The following is a 20,209-nucleotide window of genomic DNA, read 5'->3' as shown; positions in this document are numbered from 1 at the left end:
CCTCAACCGCGAAATATTTTTAATCAAAACTCAAAAAATGTCAAATAAGTATTTCAACGATCAACATGCATGATTTGGCAGTAAACTAAAAGGCGCAAATCGTGAAAATATTGTCTCCCAATAATGCCGTGCCTGCAGAAATGTTAAAATTTCGCAGATGAGCTCAACCGGGAAATTTAATCCCCGCGAAACTTTTTCTTGTTAAAGTACAATGCATGGAAAGGGAACTCACATCAACTTCATCTTGTCGATCCTTCTTCCTAGCCCACACACACAACACGACGTACAACAAGATGAGAGTTACAATCACCATCAACACTCCTAAATTATCGCCAATGTTCTTCAATCCTTCAAACACTTCATTCATATCGATCGGGTTGGGTGCCACCAAAATGTCTCCACCAAAGTCTGTCAAGTGATCGCACAGACAGTGCGTCAATTCAGGTGTTGTGTCGGAACCAACCTAGTAGCCATCAGAAAAGGATTCGATGTGAAATCGGCTGTGAAATTTCAATAATTACTGTTTCCTAGTTGTCATACTTTTTGGACCGTGGAAAAGGCACTAGCAATTTCGAGAAGGCCTTTAAATCTTTACCATACTCAAATCTTTATTTAGCGTATTCATTTTTCAGAGCAAATGAAACAGCTGAAAATCACAGATCGTCTTACCACGCAGCCTTGAGATGTCCAGGTCTCATTGACGGGCTCCCAGAACAAACACTTCGCTTTGGTAATACTTAAGCTGTAGTTCAATGAAGAATTGGTCACGACTGGAGCAATGTCCTTAAATGTACCTGCAATAAAATATATGAAGATCTATGATATATGAAAATTCCTTCATAGGTACTGAGATATTAAGCCAGTGTTCATAACAGACATTCATCGCCATAGTTACGGACATCAGTAGCTGATATATTTCTAGACTAATTCCTCTCTGGCGATGAAATAAACAAAAAATACCTGGACCAAGAGTGGGCGAAGGAGTTGGCGGGGGAGGTTTGATGATGACACAAAGTTCTTCATCGATTTTATCTGTATCCATCTCTTCTGTGTCATTGGCGACATTTCGACGTCGTCGACGTTTCGTGGTCCCCGCGTCTTGTGTCGTGTTCGAACTTGTCGAGTTTTGAGGATAGTAGAAGATACCTGAAAATTTCAAGAGATCAGTTCCAAAATTTCTCTACTGAAAAAAAATGAACAAACATGTCGTACGGAGATGGTTTATGATAGCACTTTCATCTTCGGTTTGACTGCAAAAACCAACTGGTTTTTTTTCATTTTTTCAAGGAGGTAAAAAATTATTTCAAAATTTCCGGGGGTTGAAAGACTGATTTTAATTCGTTCACCGTCACTTTAAGGTATGAAAATAATTTTTTACATTTTCCAGGGGGTACCCACACATTTCCAAAAAACATTTTTTGACTTCAAAAGGTTCGTGCACGACCCCCTGTATGAAAATTCATCTTCATCTTCAACTCATCCCAGCCAGGTGAAACTTACCAAGATAGTAAATACCATCAAGTTGTTCTTTATCGCTGATGAAAATGGAATAGGTATCTTTGGTGCAAATGAACTGATCAGGGTTATCATTCAACACGTCAATGGAAGCATTCTGATTGGTAGAAATGTTTTTCCATTTGCAAGAAGAACTATCTGGTAACCGCCATTTGAACAAATATTCTCCGGGCGTTGGGCGCTTACCGGACTGCAGATAAACGTCCAATCTGACAAAATCCTGCAAAAGAAAGACTTCGAATTTTCCGGAGCATGCCAATTAAAATTATATGTTATTAGGCGAAAATAAAAAAATATAGTGTTTCCGGAATGCGGGTGAAGGAAAAAAGCTCTAACTACTAACAAACAAAACTTGATTTACAAGTGGGAATATCTAACCAAACGACGTTTGATAGCTTTAACGGTCAACTTGATTTTCTTTATGATGAACCATATAGATTAACCCATAGTCTACGGCCGGGTTAGAAATTTTTTTGTTCACCCAGCCCGTTTCCGGAAACACTACATTTTTTTTATTTTCGCCTTATTATTATTATAATGACTGAAAAGGGATGATGGTCCTTCAAACTGTTGTTATGATTTAATAAATAGCAAAATATAAAATGACCCTGAAAAATAGACAATAGATTTCTTCGAAAGATGATATTTTACCATTGGATTAAGAACGGCCCTCAAACTTTCATTTCGAATTTCAACTTTGTGGAAGGCTGATTGGACGTCAGAATTCTCCTCCTCGGATAAAGAATTATTTCCCGATTCACTTCCGTCTTGTATTGGATTATTGGGTATGGTGATCAACATCGGTTGACGAGAATTCCGAACTTCTACAGGTTCGCCCGATCGGGTTTCTAACGTGATACCGACAACGTTGGATTTGACGCGCGACGCCGTGGAAGAATGACGGTACGGATTGTATTGAAGGTTTTTCAACTGGAAAAGTAAACAATTAAAACTTACGCGCTTCATACATAAACTCCTTACAAGACCGTAATTTCAATACAATGACAAATTGAACATTCAAATAAAACAACTCTTTGTTTTTTGTTCTTGTGAATATTTTTCTTCAGTTTTTGCTTAAATTGTATTCGTCACTTTTGTGGGCCAATAAAAATAGACGGATCTGCAATATAGCACTTCATGACGGATATCATAAAGGTGATAGTAAACACCCTTACCTTGGTCCAATGATTACAAAACTATGAAGAGAAATAGTCTAGGGTAGTTGAAAATAGATCTTGTGTAAGATTGCTCACCTTAACAGCAGTATAGTTTTTCGCTGTAGAATAGTGCTGGGTTACTTCTTCTGACAACGTATTATTGTCTGCTGTCGTGGATGAGGTTGTAGAGGGCTGCCCACCGACTGCATCAGGCTGCAGTATGGAAGGGTCGAATGAAATGCCAATGGAGCCTGAAACCTGCACCGAAGCATCTTTAGCAGCGGGTAATACTTTGCGAACTGCAACTTGTGCGCCTGCAAAGAGATTTCATACGTAAGTATACATTCCAGATATATCAACTCTTTTGGAGAGCGAGAATTTATCATAGTATGTCAAAAGAGAAGAAAAAAAGTGTTACCTTCACTTTGGACGACGATTTCAGCGCCTCCAGGAACACAAAATTTACCAATCAGATTCTGAGCTTTTGTCAACTGGTCTTCTGCCTGCTTGATCTGATTCAAAAGCTGAAAGCGAATGTTGATCGAAAAATGAATCATTGCTAACAAAATTGATATCGGTAGAACTAACCGTTTTTGAGGCATATAAGAAGCTTTGGAAAGCTATGGAGTACCTTTTGTTTGCTTTCTTCAGCATCGCCCACCAAACTTCTGACAGCTTCGACATCTAAATCGTTGGGGTTGACGACGTCGACGATATTTGAGGAGACCAGGGCCACCTTGCTCGCCATGTTGATGACACCAGAGAGGCTTTCTTGAACGTCTTCTGCTGATAGATCATCGTCATCTGCAATTCAAAAAATTGCTTCAAAATTTAAAAATTCCAAAAAAAGAGCTTTCATCAAAATCCACACAAGAATTTTTCTTCAAAAAAACAAAGAAAGATTTCCAAAAAAGTGCAGAGGGAGATCCTTTTTCATACCTAGATGAAGGATGATTTTGTTAGAAAATACAATCAGGGTGTTTCCCGAAGACACAAAGAACGTTCATCCAAAACACATAATATGTTAACATTTTCCTTCAGAACAGATATAAAGAATTCTCTCTCTGCATAAAAAGGCATGGCGATTGTAAAACACTTTAAAACTTTGATGTTATACCTAATATTTGAAGGAAGGAGTCTACTTGTCCAAGAAGTGTTTCTTGAGTCCGTGGAGGAATTTCATTCGGTATCTTGACAATTTCTGCATTTGTTCCCGTCACAATATTGATATCTTCAATGGTGGTCACCTCAACTCTATCCACCTTTTTGAGCAATTCTTCACGTAGCTATGAAAGGAAACACAAAAAACAATTTGATTTGGTCTGCTTGCAGTTGTACACACGCATGGTGGATGACGTAAAATGTTTGAGGATACCTGCATTCTTTTCAGTTTGCTTTCCCTCATTTCTTGCTTTTCATTGTCCGTCAGATTGTAATTGGTGGTAGAGTTGGCCAGAACTTTCTGTTCATTTTCAGTCGCTTCGTTCAAGAGGGAAGTGTACATCGAAGCGTAGTTGGAAAACACCAAATATTCTTTACTCTCTAAAAGGACGTCCACTGTCGAATCGTTTGACGTCACTGAATTAATGACGTCATCAAATACACTTTGGATTTCGACAGGCTTGTTAACCTAAAGAAAGAGAATTCAAATATTATCGAACAAGGCCTTAAAATTGGAATTATATATTTTTTACTTCATTCCAGGCAGATTTATCAATAAATATCACTCGTAAACTTAGAAGCTCTCAACCAATTGAGCAGGACAAGGATCTGGATCCGTGAAAGGTCGTTGTTTTTTTTCGGGCCATTTTGTAAAAGTCCTTGAAAACCACCATTTACCACATCTGGACTTCCTTTCACGAAACAGAAGGAAACTTGAAAATGACAAAAGAAAAACAGATTTAATACCGTCACGTTTAAAAGAACGTCAGTTCGTCCTTTGTATCGATCCATAATGGACGCATAAACGTTCAGCCGATAGTCTTCCGATGATTGGCCGATCGGTAGAATGGTTTGACATTCGGGATCAACGGAATCACACAATGGTTTCTTGACGTCGTCAATGATGGTGAAGAATTGATAGGTTAGTGGTTGATGTTGGTCTTGCCAACCCGAACAAGAGATGAGATATTCATCGATGAGAACTGTACCGACTTCCGGACTGATGGAACAAGAACCTACAGATGGAAAAAAGTGGCAAAAGGTTTTCTCTTTAAGTTTTTTCTTTTATTCAATAGCTTAGTACTCTTGGCGATATCACTTAGTGCCTTTTGGGGGGAGGAGCTATTTATTTTTTCTGTGTTTGTTTTTGTAAGTAAATGTTCGTAAGTGTAATGTAGTTTCTCAAATCATATGTTAAAAAAAAAAGAAGAAAAAAAAAGTGGTAAAAAATACGAGCTTAGATCTCTTCCATCTTCCGCCTTTATGTGTACTCGCCATCTTAATCATTTCAATTAATACCTTTGTTTCGAAAACACAATTTCCTACTTTATGCCTGAAAGTAAGGTTTCAATGTTTCACTCTATGCAAAAATTTATACTGGCCTATTTTCTACCAGTGCTGTTAATTCTCATACCTGATTTGGGGTTTTCATTGACGAGAAGCATACGCGAGCTTTCACCAAAAACATGGCGCGTTTTGTAAGCACGGAAAGCTAATTTGTACCACTGGTTGTCTTCATACGCATGCGCATAAGTGCTGAAAATGTAAAATAATAGTCAATTATGTCATTATCGAAAGAGATTCTCAAATTCCAAGCGATACTACGGAACAGATTTCCTCCCTTTGTTGTTTATTAACCACACGTTGCCTATGAATGAGTCTTTGGAGGATCATTGGAGAAATCTTCAACTAACCTGTAAAATAGGCTATCCAGATCGGTGCTGACCATATCTTGCAATTTGTCATGGTCTACTGGCACACACCCATCACCCTGTTCATTTGAACACTTGTAGAGAAGCCATTGGAATTGAAAAGAGTCTGTCCCGTCTGCAGATTCCAATTCTACTTCATAATTATTTGGATATCGATTGTTGATCGATCTGCCGGAATTTTTCAGGCCCCTGAAAAAGAAACGTACATATATAAAGATACGGAAAAGATATATGAACCTTATGAGGTCTGTAATGAAACTTACTTTATTCGGACGGTCGGCGGGCTTCCGGATACCACCGATAACTTCTGCACAAAAAATGAAGTTCGGGGGTGGTTTTTGGGTTGCAAAGCATGCATGAAGATGATCAGTTCATATCTTAAACGGAAGACGAGAAAGTCAAGGATGAGATTGTGCGTTGAGTAGTAGCTAAAGATGAGATACAGTAGGATAAAATGCGAAAGAAAATTTAAACTGACATTTTACATCACTTTATTAAAAATGAAAGCTCCCAAAATTTTTAAACGACTCACGTTTGATCCCAAATCATGTTTTGTGTTTTCAACGTAACTTGAAGTTTTTCATCGCCGATGATTTGACCAGCGCCGTTGCCATAACAACCACCTCTTGAAACAAACTTAAAAAAAATTCCTATGGTCATCTTTCAGTACTTCTCAATCAGGACGACTACACAACTACAAATGCCTGGTAGTGATGCCTTCATATCCTATATATAAGCTCTTGACCTGTAGTAGCGGAGACACACCTTTGAATGGCACCTGGAGATAAATTGTCAACAATTTACAGCAAGAACCAATCCACGTACTTTTCTTTCTCGGATTTCTGAAGATAACTAGATTTTTGGAAAAAGGAAATTTTTAGGCCAACCAAAAGTCGATAGACGCGACGTCGAAATCGAGAGATACGCATTTTTCAATGTCATTGTTTACAACGTGTGTTTCTAGATTCAAAACTTACACCCGGAGAATTGACATTTTCCAAGGAAGGCGATTTGTAAGGGAACGAAAGAACGTTCGAAAGAGTCAAATTGAAAGGTGGGTCGTCCATTGATCGACACAAAAAGTGAACCTGGACATGAGCCAATGATTCGTCTTCGTCTGGGTCACGTGACATTGTAGCATCAATGAGGTACTGTAAGAATGAAAGAATTCTAGAACAATGAAGTCGGTGATGGCACGGATAAATTCGAAGACATTTCATAGTTTTGAAGAGAAAAGATATTTCATAGTTCTGAAGGGAAATAGAGAACGAATAAGTCTCACGTCTAGCTCTCCAGCAGCTTGAACTTCGACACCGCCCTCGATGACCGCCTCAAGAGGAGAGGGTTCGATTTGAAGGAAACCACACGCCATGGCATGGAACATTTCGTCCACCATCATATACGTGGTTGAACACACCTAAGCAAAAAAAAAGTTCATTCGGGCATAAAGATAATACACAAAGTCACTATTTTGATCACAAAAAGTTTTCCCGGGCCTAATCCGCGTCCTCCCTCTCAAAAATATCTTGTAATATACTGTTCTTTGGAATAGACTAAAAATGGTTATAGGTCGTAGAAAAGATGTCACGGAACCCCAGGCTTGGCCCCCTACTATTATGGATAAATCATAAATGTTTTCTTATTCATCCATAAATGTGAATCTTTGATATTTTACCTTGTAGAGACCATAAGAAAGTACTCTCGGTTTCATATGTACAGCCACCTGACTGCTCAAATATGCCGTCAAATTGACAGGTTGGTCGAACAGTTCACCACCATTAAAAGTCCAAACTGTCCGTGTTATGTTGGAAGCGATACAATTGATGGAGCGTTTCAACTCCACACGGAATGATTCGCTACGTAAGTGAACCACTGGAAGGTCTTCTTGGATACCGATGCCTGACAAAAATAAACAAAATATTAAAGAAAACTTACCACGGAATAACGGTTATTACTATGGAATAAGAGTACAAGAAGTAACGAAGTAAGTAGGTAACGAGAAGTAACAAGTAGTAACGAGAAGTAACGAGAAGTAAAAAGTAACGAGAGTAACGAAGTAACGAGAAGTAACGAGAAGTAACGAGAAGTAACAAGTTCTCAAATGAAAGTAACGAGTACCAAACCTAAGTAACGAGTACTTTAGTCAAGAAAATGCCGTTCCATTGTCTTTCTTTGTCAACGGTTAATTGTTTTAAGATTGATGACGTCATTTCTAGATTTTTTTCAGGCACCTATATCTTGTGATTGGCTTGTCCGTTTCTTTTCAAATTTGGCATGTGACACCTTGACAATAATGCCTTGAAATTAACCTAATTAGATTTTGTCAATTTTGGCGATGACGTCATCCTTTGGGTCCTTTAAATTTGGTACTGGAATCCGGACACCTATATCTCGTGATTGGCTTGTCCGTTTCCTTTCAAAATTGGCATGTGAGACCTTGACAATAATGCCTTGAAATTAACCTAATTAGATTTTGTCAATTTTGGCGATGACGTCATCCTTTGGGCCCATTTTGGTACTGGGATCCGGACACCTATATCTCGTGATTGGCTTGTCCGTTTCCTTTCAAATTTGGCATGTGAGACCTTGACAATAATGCCTTGAAATTAACCTAATTAGATTTTGTCAATTTTGCCGATGACGTCATCATTTGGGCCCTTTTTGGTACTGGAATCCGGACACCTATATCTCGTGATTGGCTCGTCCGTTTCCTTTCAAATTTGGCATGTGAGACCTTGACAATAATGCCTTGAAATTAACCTAATTAGATTTTGTCAATTTTGGCGATGACGTCATCCTTTGGGCCCTTTTTGGTACTGGAATCCGGACACCTATATCTCGTGATTGGCTAACAAGAAGTAACGAGAAGTAACAAGAAATAACGAGAAGTAACGAGAAGTAACAAGAAGTAACGAGTAGGTAACGAGAAGTAACGAGAGGTAACGAGTGTTTAAATGGAAGTAACCAGTACCAAACTTAAGTAACGAGTACTTTAGTCAAGAAAATGAGGCTCCATTGTCTTGCTTTTGTCAACGGTTAATTGTTTTAAGATTGATGACGTCATTTCTAGATTTTTTTTCAGGCACCTATATGTCGTGATTGGCTTGTCCGTTTCCTTTCAAATTTGGCATGTGACACCTTGACAATAATGCCTTGAAATCAACCTAATTAGATTTTGTCAATTTTGGTGATGACGTCATCCTTTGGGCCCTTTTTGGTACTGGAATCCGGACACCTATATCTCGTGATTGGCTTGTCCGTTTCTTTTCAGATTTGGCATGTGACACCTTGACAATAATGCCTTGAAATTAACCTAATTAGATTTTGTCAATATTGGTGATGACGTCATCCTTTGGGCCCTTTTTGGTACTGGAATCCGGACACCTATATCTCGTGATTAGCTTGTCCGTTTCCTTTCAAATTTGTCATGTGACACCTTGACAATAATGCCTTGAAATTAACCTAATTAGATTTTGTCAATTTTGGTGATGACGTCATCCTTTGGGCCCTTTTTGGTACTGGAATCCAGACACCTATATCTCGTGATTGGCTTGTCCGTTTCCTTTGAAATTTGGCATGTGACACCTTGACAATAATGCCTTGAAATTAACCTAATTAGATTTTGTCAATTTTGGTGATGACGTCATTCGTTGGGCCATTTTTGGTACTGGAATCCGGACACCTATATCTCGTGATTGGCTTGTCCGTTTCCTTTCAAATTTGGCATGTGACACCTTGACAATAATACCTTGAAATTAACCTAATTAGATTTTGTCAATTTTGGTGATGATGTCATCCTTTGGGCCCTTTTTGGTACTGGAATCCGGACACCTATATAGTAACAACCCGGAATAACTTGTAATTTTATGGTATTAATTTTCAACCTTGTTGATTGATTTAATGTTTGATTAAATATCCTTTTGATGATACCTCTCATTTCGACGACCGGAGATTCACAATCCACATCCGATACTGAGATGATGTGAGTTTCCCTTTGATCATGCACGTCATTCTTCGCAGTAACTCTGAAATTGTAATCACCAACCTGCAGAAGAACATGTCATAAAATCGTTATATATATATGCATGCAAAGAAAGAGACTTTGTTGTCTCAAAATTCAATGTCTTTAAAACATGGAACAAAAGAAATACAGGGCAGGAATCTAGATGGGAATGAAGTAGAAATCTAATAAATGGAAACCAAATCCATTTTTTACAGAAAAAACATACCGCTTGATAATTGTGTATCAAATCAACTGTCATATGACCATCCTTGTGAGTCCGAAAATCAACATGCTGAACAGAATGTCCGGAAATGTCAAGCTCTCTACTGATGCAATTGTGTGTGTTGTGAGGTGCGTTCGCCTCGTGCAGGATAAACATTTTGCCATCGCCTGCAAAGAATTATATTTATAAACCTTCTCAAGAAAGTAGTCCACAGTGATCAAGAAATTTTCCCCGTGAACCAATTAGAAGTAGAGCCTAAGAAATAATATGTTTTGATGCGCTTAAACTGATGCACTTAATCTCTTTGTCAAGGAGAGTAAAAAATAGGTCTAAGAGTTTTAAGAGAAAATCGGCGTACCTGTGGAAAAAGCCAAACAACTGTTTCTACCGAGCTCGTAAGCATTCACAGTCACAACAGAATCTGTGCCCAGAGTTTGACCGAGTTGTAAATTGAGTGTGATGTTCATCCCGACGTCCACACAAAAGGAATCTTGGAGAATGGTTGAGATGGCGTGACTGGCCGACACAATCACCGTTACGTTATGGCAATCTCCTATTTGAAAGATGCAATCACAACAGTAATGAATGATGTCATCAAAGATATTCTTATAAAAAGGGAGCGCGCCTCTTAGCTGACAAAACGAAATTAAAACAAGTGATACTTTTATGGACCTACCTGGTTATGCATTTAACACATATATAATTGATATCTACATAAGCGTGACCATTAAACAATCATTCAGAACACAAATAGTGACGATCTATCAAAATTAGTCGTTTGTTTCTTATAAAAAAAACGTTTAGAAACCAAAATTTCATGTTCTTGAAATATTCTTTCATATTCAAGACTTGGTGAGCAAAAAAAACATCTATCTCATAAAAAAATTGAGTAATTTGGCTAAGAACATTGATGTATGCTTATTAATAGTGATTCTTATAGATAAACATGCGTTTTTTGAGCCAAAAAATTTTTTTTGGAAAAATCTGCTTAAGCCATCTTTTACCTATGATGGCACCCTACTTTCATGCAAAAAATCAGAAAAAGTTAATGATCCAATTTTTCACAAAGTCCAAAAAACCCGTTTTTTAGCCGTTTTTTGGCCCAAATTTGCCCCAAATTTTTTTTTTGGAAAATCGGGCTCCGTCACATTCGAGGGTTTATAGTTACACATCTTTGTGCAAAATATCAGAAAAAACTAACGAGCCAATCACGAGGAAAGCTAATAACGAACGAACGAATGGACGAACGGACAAAGGTTAATTTATAGGACCTCCATCCCACCGGGGTAGGTCCAAAAATATTTTCAAAGCTTTGTGCTAGCACGGCGTGGGAGAGGGGAATTTGTTATTTCTTTTGTCCTTTTACATCAAATAGAGGGTCAATACAGGAATATCGACAAAACAAAAATTATTACATTAGTGCTGAGTGGAATGTTCACCGATGAGTTGATTTAGTTTCACCTTGTGTTGAAGCTGTATAGGAAATGATGATCACGTGATATCAAAATTGAAATGACTAAATCTCCACAAACCTGCATTGACACTTGGCAGTCGATATAAATATTCTGGTATTAGTTGGTCGGCTTCTGTCAAAAGAATTCCGTCGACGTCATACGAATATCGGTATTCCAGTTCATCGTCTGTCGTGTGTTTGACGGCAAAACGAATACGATATAAACCGTCAAACTCCAAAGAAGACGGTACCTTCACATAAACAATAAAAACATATCATAAAAAAAAACACAACATAATATACGTAGGATTGACAGAGTACGTGTGGTGATCACCCTTGCGATGAATGATATTTTGATATGTCGTCTTGCGAAGGTTGAAGGACTATTTCTGGATAAGCCCAATCGGAGCACGCAAATTCTATTTCTAGCTTTTGAATTTTGAGAAAGAAGCAATGACAGGCAGAAAAGATATATTTTCAATACAAATGTTTTGTTTAAATTCTCAGTTTCACAAAAGAAGTCTTGAAAGAAAACTGACCTTGAAAAATCGTTTTGAAGAAGTCAAATCCAAACTAGCGACCAGCAACTTTTTCTCTACCACCTCCCGATGTCCACCACGACTCAAAGTGGTCAACTTCAAAGCATAGTTGCCAGTGTTATCCAAAACGTGATGGAATTGAAGGTTGTGTCCATCAGTGGATCTAATTTCAATGTAATTGAATTCATACGAATCGACCAAATCCCCTGAAACGGCAGATTTCAAAAAACGATAAATAGAATGTCTATAATCCCTTGTTTTATCGCATTCTAAAGTCGCTCCACTAAGTAACGAATGTTTAGATCAACCACAGATTTATTGTTCGCAATAAAAAATTGGACCGTTCTCTAACCTTTTGTATCCTTTTGCAGAAGTGCCAACGATTCTACACTCTTCAAATGTTCGGATTCAATAATCGGGATATGAAATCCGGATGGTTTTGTTTGCACGGACAACATTTGAAGGAGTCCTTCTGAAGCAGTAGTATGGTTGAAATAAAGGTCGAAACTCATATAATCTCCGGCGTGATTCCTGCAAAAGAATGAAGAAGATAAATTGCCTGATGCAATATGATGAAAATCATAAGCAACATTCACTTAAAATGAAACCAACTCTTACCAACAGTATCCATGAACTCTCTCTGTTACTGTGACGTCAACAAGGAGCACGAAATCCATTGTTTCGCCTTCACAACCAAGCTTTTTTAGCTCACCAATGCTTTCACTCAACGGGCAGTCGATTTGGTATCTAGGAAAAGAAAGTATAACTGTAGGAATTCATTGCAAGAATAGCAAAAACATAACACCTTTCATAAGTGTAAACTGTACTCTTCGATGCATTGAAACACTGAGTAACATTCCAGAAGTATAAAGAAAACGATAAATAAATCGAAGCGAGGAAATATTAAAGAAAATGAATGCTCACAAAGCGGTATCTTGTTGAGCTTGATATGTTGTTACTGCACACTCCGGCTCGTTGTCGTCGCTTCTGGAAACTGAGACAACGACCTCACAGTGCCGCAAGTCACAATTTGTGTAATACGGAGGCGTTGAGAACGTAAGCTAATGAAAAAAACATGGAGAATGGTATGCAAAAATGATCAGGTGCAATATATGACAAGGAAGATAAAAGAAAAGCTTCAGAGAGAACTTGAACTCCATACCTCCGTGTTCGATGACGGAAGAGGCGTAGGTGTGCTTGTCGAAGATTGTTCTGAAACAACAAGCATATCATACTCAACAACTCATTTGAAATAGAAAAACAAGTTTTGATGCTCTGACATAACAGTGAAGATAAAAAAAGTTTTACCTGCACGGGCGGTTTTGCAGACATACGCGGATTGAGCGTCACAATCTGCATCAAACATAGCATATCTATCGTTGCTATCATAATGCAATGAGAGGCAGTTTTCTACCAGATTTTCCTCGGGGCGATTGTAATACCAATAACTGTAACTCCAAGGCGTGTTGTCTGTCCAATACCACAAAGATGTTCCAGGAGACTGGTAACCACCTAATATTTGAATATAAACGCTATGAAGTAAGGGATTCATTTTTATTTCAATTATTCCCCTATCAAAGCACAACTTCAAAAGGAAGTTTATTTTCGAAGTACTGGTGGATGGATACACTTTCACGATGCAGAAAAGTTTGAAATAAATTTTTCATAAAATATTAAGTTTTATGTAAAACCAAGATGAAGCTTCTTGTTGTTTAAGTTCATTTTACAAAGGTTGGCCGGGATAAACTTATATGATTGACAAAGTGCAATCATGTTATATTGGAGACAAAAAAAAGAATGTCGTTGGGAAGGTATTGAACATTAGACATGTGATCTTTATATGTTAGAATCCAAAGTCCAAAGATATTTCTATGAGGCTTAGAATATATATAGTCTGGAAGCAAATAATTCCTTCTTAAAGCTAGATGTCCGATGGAAGTAAAGTGGAAGTGCCATCCTCAACCGAATTTTAAATTTTGAAAAATGTTGAAATACCGCAATGTGTCAATACATTTTGACCATGTGGCAAAACCTTTGATTTAATTTCCATTTTCAGAGCTTATTAACCATGTTTGTCGAATCTACTTCATTTTTGGCATAACCTAGTTGGTCTTTGTTAGCTCAAAAAGAAGCGAAGCTTCCTTCGTCCTCAAGGAGTAATGTTGGTTTTGTGCAAAACTGAACAGATGTCGGCCGACTCTAGCTAGCTTATTAGCTTATTATATTCATAGGAAGTAAGAGAGGTACTATAAGAGAAGTACTATGAATTAATTTTATTGTTGTGCTTATTATTATTATGTTTCTTATACTTATTTTTATTGATCAGAAATTTGCTATGGAAAGCAGGGGAACAAAGGGGACAAATATTTATTTTGCGGATTCTTAAAACGAAAATGAGAAAACGACTCAAAGAAAGGAATAACCAGGTTGGACGAAAATAACTTGATTATTATGAAAACCCACCAATCCAATAAGTGGTATTGTCTAAATTTCTACTCGTTAACTCAGCCGATAGAAAATCGAGTTCGTCATCCGATAGAACGCTTGCCAGGTTTCCTCCAAGATTGTCACAAGCTCCATGTGCGTCGTTCCACTGCAATAAGTTACCTCCAAAAAAATATTCATCTAAAAGAATAGAAGTATACAGTTTTATCGTCAACATGAAAAATATAAGCAATCTGATTGGCTAAAAACGCGTACATAAATGTTGTATTTTTTATTGTACCGTACAAATACAAGACCGCGTTCAAAAAGGGTCTGGTAAGCGAGAGATCGTATTCTGTACACTTTGATGGTTAGAAATGTTTGCTTTTAGTATTGGTCTAGCCGTCACCCGGCGTCGCACCCGCCGAGGAGTAGATAAGCTGAACCCCGGGGGGGGGCACTGGGTTTGCGGACTGACGGTATGTGCGGGCCAAAAATTGGCTTTTAAAATTGCACCCTTACAGTGCAGCAAAAATCAGTGAAAATCATACCCTTAGAGTGCATTTTCCCCCAAATTTTCGATCCCTTTCGTGCAAAAAATGGTCAAAATTCTAGCATTTTTGGTCAAAATATCTAGATTTTTCAAGAATTTTCTGAAATTTCTACCCTTACAGTGCATTTTAAACATATTGGAAAAGGTACCCTTAGGACCCGCACATACCCGTCGGTCCTTTTGCCCAGCTGCCCCCCCCCCGGGAGCTGAACGCATCATAAGCCCTTTGGATAGTAAAGGGGAAACTTTTGACTGATTTAATCCCAAATAACAAAAATTGTCACTCAAGAAGACCAATCAAAACTCGAAAAATCGTAAATTTAATGTTTTGTGACGTCATTTGGGTCCTAAATGACGTCATTGAAAGGGTAATAAATGTTTTGCTTGACTGAAATCAATTTGTCATTTACCGAAAAGATTCTCTCGATGATTTCCGATCCAATGAGGGGTCAATCATGGCTTAAATCCTTCTCAAACCCAAGGTATTGTATTTTTCCGTTTTCAATGACGTCATCGGACCGAAAAAGCCTTAATTTGAATATTTTTAATTTCGAAAGTTTCTATATACCCACTCTTAGACCCTCCCAACTTATTCTCCATTAAGTTTCCGATCCAATGAGGGGTCAACGACCTCCCAACCCCTTTCCAATCTCGAGATATCGCATATTTCCTGTTTTGATGACGTCATGAACTGAAAACGCCTAAAAATTCAGCTAAATTTTAAAGTCACACTCAAGCCATATAAACCCTCCCATCTTATTCCTCATTGAATTCTCGATCCAATGAGGGGTCACCGACCTCCCAACTCTTTTTCAAACTCGAGATATCCCATTTTGAAGTCTTTCCCCGGGAGTCTTTCCCAAATCTATGACGTCATTGGGTCCCTTTACCCCTAATGTTGTCAACGGCCAATTCGCGAATTTCGGAATTTTTGCGGTCAACGGGTAGCTTATGCCCCAAGGGTCCCAAAAAAACAAAAAACGTCAATTATTTCCACGGGAAAGTAAAAGTCTTTTAGTTTTTAAATTTGCGAAAGATTTGCACTGCAACGACTTCTTACAAAAACGCTAATTTTCACACTCTTCCCCTGACCACTTTCGCTTTCGTTTTCAACCACCCAGCCAACCACCCAACCAAAAAATCGGTCACGTAACTCTCGAACCCCCATCTCAAAAATCCATAATGGCCCCCTCACGGCTCACTCACATTAGACTTTTAGTATATAGACTAGCCGTCACCCGGCGTCGCACCCGCCGAGTAGAGTGTTTTTGAACACATCAAAAGCCCTTTGGATGGTGGGGGAGTATAAAAAGATCTGATTTGTATATTGTAAGCCCAAAGAACGAAATATTACCACTTTTCACTGATCAAAACTCGGAAAACCGCATATTTCATGTTTGGTGACGTCAATTTGGCCCTAAGTGACGTCATCGAAAGGGTAATAAACTTTTCACTTCACTGAAATCAATTTGTCATTCATCCAAAAGATGCTCTTGATGATTTCCGATCCAATGAGGGGTCAATCATTGCATAAATCCTTCTCAAACTCGAGATATTGTATTTTTTAGGTTTTGATGACGTCATCGGACCCAAAATGCCCCAATTTGAATATATTTATTTTCGAAAGTTTCTATATACCCACTTTTACACCTCTCAACTTATTCTCCATTAAATTCCCGATCCAATGAGGGGTCAATGACCTCCAAACTCCTTTCCAATCTCGAGATATCGCATTTTTTCTGTTTTGATGACGTCATCAACTAAAAACGCCTGAATTTTCAGCCAAATTTTAAAGTCATATTCAAGCCATATAAACCCTCCCATCTTATTCTCCATAAAATTCTCGATCCAATGAGGGGTCACCGACCTCCCAACTCCTTTTCAAACTCGAGATATCGCATTTTGAAGTTTTTCCCAAATCTGCGACGTCATTGGGTCCCTTTACCCCTAATGTTGTCAACGGTCAATTCGCGAATTTCGGAATTTTTGCGGTGAACGGGTAGTTTATGCCCCAAGGGTCCCAAAAAACCAAAAAACGTCAATTATTTCCACGGGAATAGAAAGCGGGTTTTTAAATTTGCGAAAGATTTGCACTGCAACGACTTCTTCACAAAAACGCTAATTTCCACACTCTTCCCCTGACCACTTTCGCTTTCGTTTTCAACCACCCACCCAACCATCCAACCAAAAAATCGGTCACGTAACTCTCGAACCCCCATCTCAAAAATCCATAATGGCCCCCCCACGGCTCAATCACATTAGACTTTTAGTATATAGAAATACACAACAAGAAGCCCAGAGGGCATGAAGGCCCAGCGAATAAAAATATGAACTGAACAAGACTTGAGTAGCAGAGGGGATTTGAACCTGGAGTCGCTAATACAAGCCATAAACGCCTTAGACCACTCGGCTATCTCTTATTTGCAACAGGGTTGGTGTAATTTAAGATGCACAATCTAACGATGTACACTTTGATGGTTAAAAATGTTTGCTTCAAATATACAACAACTTCAAAAGTTCAAATCTTTTTTCGAATGTTTTGATGTTTGATATTTCATCAAAATAGAGGAGAAGTAAAAAAGATTGCAGAGAGAGAAGAACAAAACAAAGAACAAGAGACGGTACACGAATGGAGAGAGAAAACGCAAAAAAGTTTGTTGATATTTTTCAAGTTGACGATAAACCGGTTGTCACACTTTTACTGATACTCGTACTAAACTAAAGGCTCGGAAAATATGACGAAAAATCTGAATATATCCTATATTGTACTCTGTACCTCGCGATAACTATTAAAAATCATAACCAATGTATTTCCCAATATGTGATGACAAACGTAGTCTAGTAGGTCTTTTATTCAATACTTCAGGGTATTAGCTGGTCTTTATTACAGGCATACGCAAAAACGTCAAAAAACCTGATCTACTAGAGGCGTATGATTGTAAAATTCGCTATACGTGTTGCTAATAGGATTATATTAAAAGCTCAAAAGTTTCAGAGTTTCAAAAAAGTTTTCCAGTGAGCTATTAGCAAAAGGCGCCAGGATGCGAACTTTTAACAGCGGAAAGGGAGCGGGGTAATGTTGTGTTGTTGTGTAAATTCTCTTAACCTTGAAACATTAACGAAAAATGAATGGATGGGGCGATGAGGAGATGTAGCAAAATTAAAAGTGGACATTTTGAAAAGGCACTTTTACCCATGTTAAAAATTAACTTACGTTGGTTCCAAGAGGTAGTAAAGGAATTGAACACCACTGTACCACTCGTCTTTGTTGCTAAAAAAATGGCATCATAGGTCAGGTGATATATTCCTTTCAACAACATGGTGATGTAAAAGAGGGCTTCTACCCTGAAGGTTTCTTGTTGGAAAGAAGCTTCACCTTTAGAAGGTATATAGAACTGTATAACAGCGTGCGAAATTCAGAAAAAAGAAAATGAGATTGTTTAATAAATACCCCACAAACTGACATAGTTCACTATTTCGGCCGCTGGTCTACTGAAGAAGGTTTCATGGAGAGAATGTTACCTTGGAAAGGGGGTTATTTTGGATAGAGGGTTACCTTGGAGAGAGGGTTATCTTGGAAGGAAAGTTACCTTGGAGAGAGTGGTTACTGTGGAGAGAGGGCTGTGAAGAGAGGGTAAATTTGGGATGAGGGTTTCCTTGGAGGGGAAGGGTTACCTTGGGGTTAGGGTTACTTTGGAGAGAGGGTTACCTCAGTTGGAGTGTTACCTTTGGGAAAGGGTTGCTTTGGGGAGTGTGTTACTTTGGGGTTATCTTGGAGAGAGAGAGAGTTACCTTTGGGGATAGTTATCTAAGAGGGAAAATTACCTTGGAGGGAGGGTTACCTTGGAGGGAAGGTTACCTTGGAGATTACATAAACAATACATGAATATTAGAACCCATTCACTTTCAAGGAAAAGATAACGCAGTTTTGAATGTTTTGGCTGAAAAATCAGGTGAAAAATCTTTTTATTTACCATATGCCTTTATGGCAGCACGTGGTATGAGCAGAATGGATGATCTGTAATAAGACTACCTGTCAGCAAAAAATCAATTCTTTAATTCTAGAAGAAGAGATCATACCTGTTTTCTTGCAAACATAATGGTATTCAGCTGCACAATGACCATCTCTCCATAGGTGAGCAAGAGGGGTTACTGATGAGCTTAGCGCAACATGAACACATTCGACGTCATTTGAACCAAGAGGTCTTTCGAAGTCCCAATGCGTAAAATTCAAAGTATTGCCATCAGACCATTGAGAGAACGGTTCCCAATTTTCTCTTTTGAGGCCTATCCAAAAATTACTTCCTCTTTGATCGAACTGCTCACTTAAGAAAGTCATCTCTTGTTGGGACAAAATACTGACCAAATGCGCATCGTACATCTGACATCCAAATTCTGCATCGATCCAGTTTAGAGTGACGCCATCGAAGATGTATTCATCTGCATAGAAAGAGTTATAAGCATGATGAAAAAAAGAAATAGGAATACATTGAAAAAGTGAACCACCGCGAAATAACCAATTCGAATGATGCAATCTGCAAGTTCAAAATAAAAGTTTTTCCGTAAGAACAACCGAACTTACTCTGCTCCCAAAAGATGTTTGTTGGTAAAGTGACTGCTACTTGTTGAATGGTGGTCGTCGAACCTGTTGAGTAGGACCAAAGTAACATTGTTAATTCGAAGAACAATCTCGCTTGAGGTTGTGGTCACCCAAAGTTTACCCAAAAATTCATAGTTTATGAAATAAAATAAATGTTTAATCATCACTGAGTTAAAATGCGTTAAATTACGCTGGGAATTATATACTTACCCTCGGTAGATTGGCTTGTGGTGGCGGTTGTTGTGGTTGTGGTGGCGGTTGTTGTGGTGGTGGTTGTGGTGGTCTGCAATGCAGTTGTCGTACTAGGAGTAGAGGTTGTAGTGGCTAAGAATAAGAAAAATCCATTCATTGATTTCTTCCAAAATTTAACATGTAATGTTTTTTCACAGTATTTACGATACTAACTAACTTGTCATTATTTTGATAAAAGGTTTTTGATACCGGGTGACGCATAAAAAAGTATAACGTTTTGATGGCTAACTGTGTGCGAAACAATGTGAACTTTTAATGAATTCTTTTGTCATTGTAACATGTCACATGCGATGGTTGTTGAAATTTTTTACCAAGGGTGACAGGGATGTAAGAAAGTTTTTTTACCAAGGATGACAGGGATGTAAGAAAGTATTTTTACCAAGGATGACAGGGATGTAAGAAAGTATTTTTACCAAGGGTGACAGGGATGTAAGAAAGTATTTTTACCAAGGGTGACAGGGATGTAAGAAAGTATTTTTACCAAGGGTGACAGGGATGTAAGAAAGTATTTTTACCAAGGGTGACAGAGATGTAAGAAAGTATTTTTACCAAGGATGACAGGGATGTAAGAAAGTATTTTTACCAAGGGTGACAGGGATGTAAGAAAGTATTTTTAC

General features: G+C 38.2%; 1 protein-coding gene across 1 annotated transcript in view; it reads right to left on the bottom strand.

The window, feature by feature from the left end:
- The window catches only part of LOC136809528 (polycystin family receptor for egg jelly-like), a 37,639-nt gene that overhangs the window by 11,238 nt on the left and 6,192 nt on the right, over positions 1–20,209 (bottom strand). The window contains exons 10-42 of the mRNA XM_067066067.1: positions 19,551–19,664; positions 19,323–19,385; positions 18,821–19,180; positions 17,955–18,011; positions 14,227–14,388; positions 13,072–13,275; positions 12,926–12,975; positions 12,688–12,824; positions 12,382–12,510; positions 12,116–12,294; positions 11,764–11,969; positions 11,304–11,475; positions 10,130–10,324; positions 9,775–9,938; positions 9,476–9,590; positions 7,221–7,444; positions 6,828–6,962; positions 6,523–6,696; positions 6,078–6,181; positions 5,809–5,922; positions 5,528–5,734; positions 5,248–5,369; positions 4,581–4,849; positions 4,048–4,302; positions 3,790–3,958; positions 3,304–3,476; positions 3,091–3,196; positions 2,769–2,986; positions 2,167–2,445; positions 1,501–1,735; positions 961–1,146; positions 670–794; positions 233–463 (exon numbers count right to left, since the gene is read on the bottom strand). Of these exons, the coding sequence (XP_066922168.1) occupies positions 233–463; positions 670–794; positions 961–1,146; positions 1,501–1,735; positions 2,167–2,445; positions 2,769–2,986; positions 3,091–3,196; positions 3,304–3,476; positions 3,790–3,958; positions 4,048–4,302; positions 4,581–4,849; positions 5,248–5,369; positions 5,528–5,734; positions 5,809–5,922; positions 6,078–6,181; positions 6,523–6,696; positions 6,828–6,962; positions 7,221–7,444; positions 9,476–9,590; positions 9,775–9,938; positions 10,130–10,324; positions 11,304–11,475; positions 11,764–11,969; positions 12,116–12,294; positions 12,382–12,510; positions 12,688–12,824; positions 12,926–12,975; positions 13,072–13,275; positions 14,227–14,388; positions 17,955–18,011; positions 18,821–19,180; positions 19,323–19,385; positions 19,551–19,664 (5,633 nt within the window). The remainder of the gene's footprint in view (positions 1–232; positions 464–669; positions 795–960; positions 1,147–1,500; positions 1,736–2,166; positions 2,446–2,768; positions 2,987–3,090; positions 3,197–3,303; positions 3,477–3,789; positions 3,959–4,047; positions 4,303–4,580; positions 4,850–5,247; positions 5,370–5,527; positions 5,735–5,808; positions 5,923–6,077; positions 6,182–6,522; positions 6,697–6,827; positions 6,963–7,220; positions 7,445–9,475; positions 9,591–9,774; positions 9,939–10,129; positions 10,325–11,303; positions 11,476–11,763; positions 11,970–12,115; positions 12,295–12,381; positions 12,511–12,687; positions 12,825–12,925; positions 12,976–13,071; positions 13,276–14,226; positions 14,389–17,954; positions 18,012–18,820; positions 19,181–19,322; positions 19,386–19,550; positions 19,665–20,209) is intronic.

Source organism: Clytia hemisphaerica, unplaced genomic scaffold (assembly GCF_902728285.1).
Source record: "Clytia hemisphaerica strain Z4C2 unplaced genomic scaffold, Clytia hemisphaerica genome assembly, whole genome shotgun sequence".
In the NCBI taxonomy this organism is placed as follows: domain Eukaryota; kingdom Metazoa; phylum Cnidaria; class Hydrozoa; order Leptothecata; family Clytiidae; genus Clytia; species Clytia hemisphaerica.
Note: the sequence above shows the minus strand (reverse complement) of the source record. Positions and strands in the feature narration are given on the sequence as shown.